This window comes from Musca domestica, unplaced genomic scaffold (genome assembly GCF_030504385.1).
Source record: "Musca domestica strain aabys unplaced genomic scaffold, Musca_domestica.polishedcontigs.V.1.1 13, whole genome shotgun sequence".
In the NCBI taxonomy this organism is placed as follows: Eukaryota; Metazoa; Arthropoda; class Insecta; order Diptera; family Muscidae; genus Musca; species Musca domestica.
In genome coordinates this window covers 15,605,032-15,616,202 of record NW_026712172.1, presented here as the reverse complement: position 1 = coordinate 15,616,202, position 11,171 = coordinate 15,605,032, and the positions used below count along the sequence as shown (strand labels likewise).

Genomic DNA, 11,171 nt, shown 5'->3' with positions numbered 1-11,171 from the left:
CTGTGCAGATCCACGTCTTCGTATAGCCCCCATATAGCGGTACCTCCCGATATTCGGTATTTTGATGATTTTAGCGTCATTATTCACCGGAATTCTCTCAAATTTGGTATTTGAAGTTCGTAATGGATGTTACAGCCTAAGACAGAAAATTGTTTGTGCAGCTCCACGTTTTTTATAGCCCCCATATAACGGTACCTCCCGTTATTCGGTATTTTGATGATTTTAGCTACACTATCTACCGAATTTCTTTCAAATTTGGTATTTGAAGTTTGAAATGGATACTACAACCTAAGACCAAAAAATGTCTGTGCAGGTCCACGTTTTCGTATAGCCGCTATAATGCGGTACCATCCGATATTCGGTATTTTTATGATTTTAGCGACATTATTCATCGGAATTGTTTCAAATTTGCTATTTGAAGTTCGTATGGGATACTACAACCTAAGACAAAAAATTGTCTCTGCAGGTCCACGTCTTCGTATAGCTCCCATATAACGGTAAATCCCTTTTTCGGTATTTTGATGATTTTAGAGAACATTATTCACCGGAATTTTTTCAAATTTGGTATTTGAAGTTCGCAATGGATACTACAGTCTAAGACAGAAAATTGTCTGTGCAGATCCACGTCTTCGTATAGCCCCCATAATGCGGTACCTCCCGATATTCGATATTTTGATGATTTTAGCTACATTATTCACCGGAATTGTTTCAAATTTGGTATTTGAAGTTCGTAATGGATACTACAGTCTATGACAGAAAATTGTCTGTGCAGGTCTACGTCTTCTTATAGCCCCCATATAACGCAACCTCCCGATATTCGGTATTTTGATGATTTTAGCTACATTATTCACCGATTTTTTTTATTCAAGTTTCGCATTTGAATATTGTAATGGTTTATGGCAAAGGTTACCTATGCAAGTCCATGTCGTCGTATAGACCCTAATATAACAGCTACATTCGGTATTTTTAGGATTTTAACAGAATTTTTAACGGATTTTATTGTTTTTGATAATTGCTAAATTAGGTGGAGGGTATTCAAAGTTTGGGCCGGCCGAACTTACAGCTTTTTTACTTGTTGAGCTCTATTTTCATAATCTCCCGAATTTTCCTCGTAATTAATTATTTTGTGTTGCACAATAAAATTAATTAATATTAAAATTAATAGGATAAATAATAAATTCAAAATAATAAATTCAAGCAGAAAATAATACACAAATATTCAAAATTATATTTAAAAAAAATTTGAAATAATTAAAAAAAAATAAGAATAAAAATATTTTTTTTGAAAAATATAAAAATTAAAAAATCTGTGAAATTATTATCCTCCTCTGAAAACCACCACTCATAAGCGTCGCACAAAAAATAGAATAATTGTTAAAACATAAAAAAAAATCTTAAAAAAATACAATTTTGTGTCCTCTCCAAATCTTTTTTTAACGAAACCACCACTTAAAACATTTTCAAAAAATAAAAAAAATTGAAATTTCTCCAAGTGTTTCAAAAGTGAATTCCAAAATTAAATCCAAAAATCCCAATTTTAATTTCTGTTTCCCAGAGTTTTGTGAATATTCACATCAAAATATTTTATTTTGCACAAAAAAGCGCTGTTTTGAAAATAGCCTTAAGCAATGTGACTTAATTGAAGAAAAATCGATACCAGTGTAAACAAAAAATAAAGATTACAAAAAATTGTGAAAGTCCAGTGAAATTCGGTTCTGCCACAAAGAACAAAAACAAACTAAAAGAGAACCTAAAAACAACTAACGTGGTTTAAGCCAATTACCAACGAAAGAAAAACTAACAAACTAAAGCAAATAAATAATTCACAAAAGAATTGGGTATTTTTAACTCAGAAAATAAAAAAACGGACAATACAACAAACTCTTCCCATAACCAAGAAGTAGAAGAAGAGAAACAAGGAAAAATTACGAAAAAAAGGAAAAAAGAACACCCGATGGCCACATTAGCAATAGAACAGAGTAACACCCACTTAACAGTAACGTCGACGTCGGCCAAAGGCAACGCTAACGGTAACGCTAACGCCAACGCCATTGCCATCGCTAAAACCAACGTCAACGCTCTGTCCAGTAGGCCCATTCAAATCCCCACGCTACAACAAAGTGAACGCTTTTCCAGCCAATTATCAACGGGTTCGGCCGACAGTGCCTGTGTTGTGGCAGCCAGTACCACCAGCACCGCCAGCAGCAGCAATGATGATGATGGTGGACACACCCCTTGCTCCTCCTTTGTTTCTCTAACAGGGGTGGCGCCCGATGTGCGTCGCAAAGACGATTTGGCCATTACGCAACACAGTGCCAGCCTAAGCTTACATGGCGCCGCTCATCCTAAATCCCAATTGCAGAAACTCAAACAGCCTGGCTACCGGCAATTGTTGTCCCAAGACAGTGGCATTGACAATGACCGCGACTCGGCCGTGGGATCCCAGCAACAGCTGAAATCGGCCCACTGTTCCTCGTCGAGCAATGAATCGATTGGGGCCGCCAACTCTTCGGGAGATCTATCCCATTCGAAATACTCAGAGGATGCCTTGGAATCGGAGTCCTCTAGCGGCTATTCGGGCAGTACCCATAGCTTTGGGGCCCTGAGTTCGGGCAATACTGCCACCCGCAGAATTAAATATAAATCCTGCAACAGTTCCACCACCTTGGGTTTGGGTGTTGAGGATCGCATCGATGAAGTTGAGGACCTGCATTTGGATGATGAAGAGGACGAGGAGGAAGATGTGGAGGATGACGAAGATGCCGTTGATGGTGAAAATCACCACAACGAGGCCGAGGATGATGATGATCCCGATGACAGTGGCCTGCAAATGTGTGTCAGTCCAAATCCCGAAAAGAAGCTACTCCCCGAAAACCAAACAGAATCCAAGGAAAAACAATTAACCGAAAAATCTCCCGAAAATTTGAAAACCCCAAAACTCAAGGGGCAAGTATTGGCCACAGATGGTAACTACTATTTCCCGCTGCTGAATATTTCCGATGATCCGGTGATCAATCCCAAGCTAATCAACAAAAAAGATGGCCTGCAGGATTGCATGTATTATTTGGATGAATTCGGCAGTCCAAAGTTGCGCGAAAAATATGCTCGAAAACAAAAACTCAAAGAACTAAAACAGCAACAGAAAGCCAAGAAAAAAGCTGCCAAGGAGGCAGCAGCCGCCAGCAGCAGTAGTTCCTCAAAGACATCCTCCTCGGACAACACAACCAAAAAACGCCACTGCACATTTACCACCCAGGAGTGTCAGGAGGCCAATGTGGTGGCGGCGGCGAAGGAGGAGCTACAGCCGCTGCAACCCAAAATAAACACAAATGAAACTCATCCCCCCGCCACCTGTAATAATAAATCCAAAAACACCTTAGAAACTCACTGTGATACTAAAGAGAAGAATAGTCATTTAAGTTATGCTAAGAAGTCCACAACTACTGATAGCTGTAAGAAGTCCCTGCTAAAAAATGAGGGTGGCGATGGCGGCGTTACCGTGGCCTCAGAGGCCAAGGCCGATGATGAGCACATTGAGGATGCTGAAAAATGTAATGATGAGAATGGTCCCTGCCCCGAAGATCCATGCAATTTGCGCAAGGCCTCAATGACAGCGTCCTGTGTGAGCTGGACCAAGGTTATGAAGAAATTCAAAAATATGCTGGGAGGTAAATATAAAAAAAATTACAAAAGGTTTATTTTAAAATTTCCAAAAAAATAGATGGCAAGGTTCCGCTTTTCCGTTTAAATCCCCCAGATATATGTTCCAATCCCTTTAAATGTCTCGAAAAACATCAAATTTGATCAACTTATCTATCAATTCCAAGTTACTCGAAGTTACGTCTTGTCTACGACAAATTTTACTGATACGCCATGTGTACCACCCAGTTGTGTTCAACCTTTTTTAATTCTTCTAAAAAAATTTGCAATTTTGTGGCAAAATTTGAATTAGGGGGAAGTGTTTCGAGTTGCTTTATCCGAAATTTACAGTTACGTTATGTATACCACACTGTTACGTTACACTATGAACCTTTTCCACATCTATATTTTCATATTTCGAAACTCCATCTTTTTTTAAGTTTCTTGTGGTTAGTTTTGATTTACATAACGGTTTTTTAATGTTACGTCAAGTCTACGTTACCGTTACGTTATTCTGTATCCCGTTGCCTGATCAAGATTTTTAACTTTTAAGGAAATTTATGAACTTTGAAAAGTATTTTCAATTTAAAAATCACAAAATTTAAAGTTACGTCAAGCTGACTTTCCAGTTACGTCGCAGTTACGTTACAACATTTTTCAATTTCAAAGCAATATTATACTCAAATTTCATCAGATTTGAAATTGCGTATTGTTAAACGGAAGAAAACAACAATTTTTCATTGTTCTTGTTGTTTTTAATTCAACCGAGAATAGATTTCGAAACATATTGTTAATTGTGAAACCTCACATTAGGGTGTGAAATATAACGCAGAACTTTGCGGCAGACTTCCCAAGACAATAGAATTTCTGTATCAGGTGAGCCAGGGTGTCAACTACCTTATAAGAGAACGATTCCGAATAGCTTAAAATTTGTAACTGATGACTCCGAATAGCATTTGGTGACTGTGAAATTCGTTCTGATGACTCCGAAAATCATTCTGATGACTCCGAAAGTCGTCCCTATGACTCCGAAAGTTGTGTTAGTAACTTCGAAGTCCTAGTACTACTCCAAAAGTAATCGAACTGACTCAGATAGTAATCCAGGTGTCTCCGAAAGTCGTTCTGATGGCTTCAAAAATCGTCCTAAAGGCTCGGAAAGTCATTCCGAAGACTTCCAAATTCATTCTGATGACTTCGAAATTCATTCTGATGACTCCGAAAATCATTCTGATTACTTCGAAAGTCGTTCCTTTGTCTCCGAAATTCGTCTCTATGACTCCGAAAGTGGTTTTAGTAACTTCGAAGTCATCTTGACAACTCCGAAAGCAATCGAAGTGACTGAGAGTCGTTCTAATTTCTCCGGAAGTCGTCCTGATAACCTCCAAAGTCGTCTTGAAGACTCCGAAAGTTATTCCGATGACTACGAAAATCATTCTGATTACTCCGAAAGTCGTTCCTATGACTCCGAAAGTCGTTTTGGTAACTTCGTAGTCTTCTTGAGAACTCCAAAAGTAATCGAAGTGACTCTGAAAGTCGTCCAGATGTCTCTGAAAGTCGTCTTGATGACTTCAAAAGTCGTTCTGAAGACTCCGAAAGTCATTCCGATGACTCCGAATGTTATTCCGATGACTCCGAAAATCATTCTGATTACTATGAAAGTTGTCCCTTTGACTCCGAGGATCGTTTTGGCAACTTCGAAGTCTTCTTGACAACTCCGAAAGTAATCGAATTTACTCTGAAAGTCGCTCAGATATCTCCAAAATTCGCCTGATGACTTCAAAAGTCATCCTGAAGTCATCCGAATTGTCGTTTTGGACACTTTAAAGTCATCTTGATAACTCCGAAAGTAATCGTAGTGACTTGACCAACTCCAAAAGCAATTTTGGCGAAAGTAATTTTGGCGATTTCGAAAATCAACTTAATGATTCCGAATGACTTCTAATGCCATCGAAAGAAATTTGATGACTCCGAAAACAAAACAAAAAATCTCTGAATGATTCCAAATTTTATGAGGATGAAATTCAAAGTCATTTCGATGACTCCGAGAGTAATTTCGATGGCTCCGAACGTTTTTTATGTCACTCCTAATGTTATCTTTACGACACTTTATGAATCCGAATATTATTTCATCCTTCCAAAGGTCTTCTCGACGATTTCAAACACCTCCTGTATGCTTTGTAGTTATTCCGAATATATATTATAGACTACTCCAAATACCATTAAGATTATTCCGAATGGCACTTAGTGGCTCCGAATAACATTCAGATGACAAATAATGCCATCCAGCTATCTCCGGATGTCATATGCTAATTCCGAACATGATCTGAATGACTCCGAATTTTGTTTCTATTGTTCCGAATGCTAACTAGGGACTCCGAATAACATCCAGGTGCCTTCGAGTGTCATCTAGATGGCTCCCAATGATATCTAGACGACTCCGAAGGTGAATTAAGCGACTCCGAATTTCATTTCAAGAATTTCGAATGTTATCAAGTTACTCCGAATAGCATCTATGCAACCACAAATACCATGTAGATGACTTCGGATGCCATATGGTGACTACGAATATGATTTTGATGACTCCGAAATTAATTTCAATTATTCCAAAAGTTACCTAGTTACTCCGAATAACATCCAGATACCTTCAAATGCAATTTTGACGGTTCCGAATGACATCTAGACGACTCCGAAAGTAATCTAAATGACTCCGAATACCACTGAGATTATTCCGAATGTCATCATCTAGTGACCCAAAAAACATGTAGACAACTAGGAATGTAATCTAGATGACTCTGAATGTTGTCTAGATTATTCCGAATGACGTTTCGATAATTCCGAATAACATTTCGATAATTCCGAATGTCACCTAGCGATCTGAGTAACACCATAATGACTAAAAATGTTATCTAGATGGCTTCGGATGTCACATAGTGACTAGGAATGTTATTCAGGTGACTCCGAATATTATTTTGTTACTCCGAATACCGAATATATATCACATAGTGACATGATTTAGATCACTCCGATTGTTATTTAGCTAACTCCAAATATTATCTTGTTCACTCCGAATATCGAATAGATGATTCCGAATGTCATTTTATTAATCCGAATACCATACAAATGAATACGAATCTCATTTAAATGATTCCATGTGCCATCTACTGGCTCCGAATTTCATTTTATGACTCCGAATGATGGCTGGTAACTCCGAAAATTTTCTAAATTGCTCCCAATGTCTATAGAATGACTCCGAATATCATATAAATGATCCGGAATGTGGTTTATATGACTCCTCAACACAGTTTTGTGACTCCGAAAAAAATTTTTATTTTTTTTTTTTGGAAAGGCTGGTAACTCTGAAAAAATTTTAAATTACTCCGAATTTTAATAGAGAGACCTCGAATATCATATAAATAATCCGGAAGGTGATTTATATGACTCCTAACATAGCCTTCTGACTCCGAAAAAAAATAAAATTACTCCGAAAATTATTTTTGTGTTTTTTTTTGAAACTTTTTTTGGAATGTCAATTATATGACGCCTAACATGGTTTTGTGACTCCGAAAAAAATTAACATTACTCCGAAAATTATTTTTGTCTTTTTTTTGAAAATTTGAAAACTTTTCAAAATTCTTTTTTATTCTCAGTCATTAACCTTGCCATATTTTATTGTCTTCTATCAAAACCTTGCCACATTTTTGTTTAGATTTGATTTTATTATTATCGATCTAGCCTTATCCTTGATCTTATTTACACGTTTATTGAATATTTTCAAAACAACAATTTGACTAACTTTTTTTCTTCTTCTTCTTTTCTTGTGTATTTTTAGGTAAGTGCCCCACAATCTTTGTTCGGAAAATTATCACATTGTTGTGATTAACAAAATATTTGCTTGCTACCTTGATAAAGAACTTATTGTGTGTTGTTGTTGTTCTTGTAAGGTAAGGTGTGAAATTGAAAACAAAATAATCGGGAACAAAATCTGCCGAGAATTTAATGCAAAACATATATATTTTTTTCTGTGGTGGCAATGAGAGTAAAATAATATATTTATTTGTAAATTTCGTTACCATGTCAGGGTGATTTTGGCGATCATAAACCAGACGACGACGACGATCATAAAGATAATTCAAATAGAAACCAAAAGTTGGGGTGTTATTTCTAAATTAATCTAATCAGAAATCTGCTTATCACATGTTTCTTTTTTCGGTATCATTGTTATTATTATTTTTTTATTTTATTCTTTTTTTTTATTTATTAGGGTAATTGAAATATATGGCCATTATTTTGTGATGTGTTTTTCTTCAGAGCTTATTTAATACAAGATATGAAAATTTCACTTTTTTTTTTTGTTTTGTAAAAAAAAATTAATAAATTCTGACGTCTTTCATCGTTTTTTTTTTTTTTTCAAAATTACTGTAAATGAATATTTATTTCAAAATTCGCCACCTGAAAAAAAGTATTAAAAAACAAGATTTTTCCTGCCTTTTGCATCGCATTCTGAACTTCTTTTCCTATATACACAAATATTGCGTGTATGTTTTGTATTTTCAAAATTACTGCAACTGAATATTAATTTCAGAATTCTCTTTAAAAATTCAAGATAAATTATTTCCTGTAATATTTTTTTTTTTTTTTTTTCAATTTCATTGTGAAATTTTATTTTATTTTTTTTTTTTTTCAAACAAAGTCACATTTATTATAACATTTAATTTGTAATTTCTATTATCACAATTTTACGGTCTAGAAGCCAGCCAGCCAACCAACCACCCACCTCCCGGCCGCCATTGTTTTCAATATTTCTTTGTTTCAATTGTGGCGGTCTGCCGCTGAACAAAGACTTGAATAAACTTTGAACTTTTTTTTATTTTTTTTTTTTCACAATGACAAAGGAATATTATAATAGAAATGGGACCAGACACACGCACATACATTTTCGTAGATGTAACTCAAATTATCTTTAAATATATTATTTGAAAATTACTACAAATATTAAGAAATTGTCCAGGGCATCAAGCCATAGATAATACAGTGCCTTTGAAAAAAGAGACATTGGATTCAGACTTTTATTATTTTTAACATAAAAATTTAAAATGTTATAAACACCCCAAAACAGCGTATTCGATACATAAAAAATATTGAATTTTTTGAAAAACCAAAAGTGGTAGGAAATTCTATACAAACAGAAAAAATTCCATAAAAAGAAGGGATTTTATTTTCTATCAAAATCTTCCTTAAACCATCATTTTAGAAATTTGCATCCAAAGGCAAAAATATTCGGCATCAAATTTCACTAGGAGTTTCAGAACAAAGGATATCTGTACCTATTATATATAGCATGAAAAAGTCGGTAGGGAATTTGACTATATGTATATATAAGGAATAATTTTTGCATTCTTTTTTAATATTAATTTTGAATATTTTCAAATTTTCCTCAATATCTGCCACAAAACTTTGTTTTAGAGGGTTGATATCAAAGGAGAAAACTTTCAACACAATATTTCACTATAGGTCTTCAACTAAAATAAATCTCTAAATGTAATATATATAAAGAAAATATCGGTTGAAACTTGACTATATAAAACAAAAATAAATCATTTTTGGATAATTTTCCTGCATTTTAAGTTTTTGCTAGAATTTCCCCAAAATCATCCTTTTTTGATTGTGATTCCAAAGGACGAAATAATCTCCATATAATTTTACTGTAGCTCTTCAAACACAAGAAATCTCTAGCTATAACATATATTAGAGAAATATAGGCTTTAAATTTCACTATTTAATAAAAAAATTAAATAATCATTGTTTTTTTTTTTTTTTTTTTGCTACCAATTTTTTGTATTTTTAAACGTTGCCAATATTTCCCACAAAACTTCATTTTAGACGAATAATGTCAATGAGTAAAATATTCCTTATAGAATTTCACTATAGGTCTCCATGCACCAGAAATCTTTATATATAACATAAAACATTAAAATATAGGTTTAAATTTGAGTTTACAAACCAATATTTCTTTAAATTTTTTGTATTTTTAAACTTTGCCAATATTTCCCACAAAATTTCATTTTAGCCTAATAATGTTAATGGGAGAAATATTCCTTACCAAATTTCACCATGGGTCTCCAAACACCAGAAATCTTTATATATAACATAAAACATTAAAATATAGGTTTAAATTTGAGTTTACAAACCAAAATTTCTAAGTTGAATTGTTGGTATTAACTTCCTGCGTTTTCAAAATGCACCGATATCTCCCCCAATATTTGTTTTTAGACAAGTGCTTCAAAAAGAAAAAAGATTCTTCATCAAATTCTACCATAAGTCACCGAACAAAGGAAATCTCTAGATATATTATATAACCCATAAAATCGATATCAAATTTGACTTGTAAAAAATAATTAAATTTATTGAAATTTTCGTAACCAATCTTTTGCCTTTCCAATTTTTGCCAATATCAACCACAAAACGTAAGTTTAGGTGAGTGGTGTCAATGGGAGAAAAGTTCGAAATCGAATTTCACCACAGATTTCGAGACAAAAGAAACGGGTAGAAATAATATATAACAGGAAAATATTAGCTTCAAATTGGATTATATAAATAAGCATATATTTTTTGGTTTTTTTTTGTGTTAACATTGCACATTTTCGATATGTGTCAATTTCTCCTCCAATTTGTGCTATTAGAGCTCAACTCCAAAGAATAAAATATTTTCCTTTAGTTTTCACTATGGGTCATCACGTACAAGAAATCTCTAGATACTATAGATCACACAAAAATGTCGGACCAAACTTCACTAAGCAATACGATTTTTTTTATCACATTTTAATTCAAATTATCACGAGTTAAATTCAAATGTTTTTAATTAATGCCGATATCTCCCACAAAACTTGCATCTAGGGCTTTGGTCATAAAGGAGAAAATATTCTCCATCAAATTTCACTGTAGGTCTCCAAACAAAAGAAATCTCTACACATAATATGTAACAAGTAAATATTTATTCAATATTTGGATATTAAAACACATAGTTTTGATGACATATTTGTGGTAAAAGTAAAATGCTTTCAATGTATGCCACTATCTCCCACAAAACTTGCCTGTAGGACTTTGGTCCTAAGGGAGAAAATTTTCTTTATCAAATTTCACTATAGGTCTCCAAAGATAAGAAATCTCTACACATAATATGTAACAAGTACATTTTTATTCAAACTTGGATATAAAAACACATAGTTTTAATGACGTATACGTGGTAAGAGTCACATGCTTTCAATGTATGCCACTATCTCCCACAAAACTTGCCTGTAGGACTTTGGTCCTAAGAGAGATAATACTCTCCATCAAATTTTACTATAGGTCTCCAAAGATAAGAAATCTCTACACATAATATGTAACAAGTAAATGTTTATTCAAACTTGGATATAAAAACACATAATTTTAATGACATAATCGTGCTAAAAGTCAAATGCTTTCAAATTATGCCACTATCTGCCACAAAACTTGCCTGTAGGATTTTGGTCCTAAGGGAGAAAATATTCTCC

General features: G+C 34.1%; 1 protein-coding gene across 2 annotated transcripts in view; it reads left to right on the top strand.

The window, feature by feature from the left end:
• The first annotated feature begins 1,555 nt into the window (after positions 1-1,555).
• The window catches only part of LOC101897532 (uncharacterized), a 59,158-nt gene continuing 49,542 nt past the window's right edge, over positions 1,556-11,171 (top strand). For both annotated transcript variants that reach the window (XM_059118664.1, XM_059118665.1), the window contains exon 1: positions 1,556-3,668. In XM_059118664.1, coding sequence (XP_058974647.1) covers positions 1,955-3,668 — 1,714 coding nt within the window. In that variant the 5' untranslated portion in view covers positions 1,556-1,954. The remainder of the gene's footprint in view (positions 3,669-11,171) is intronic.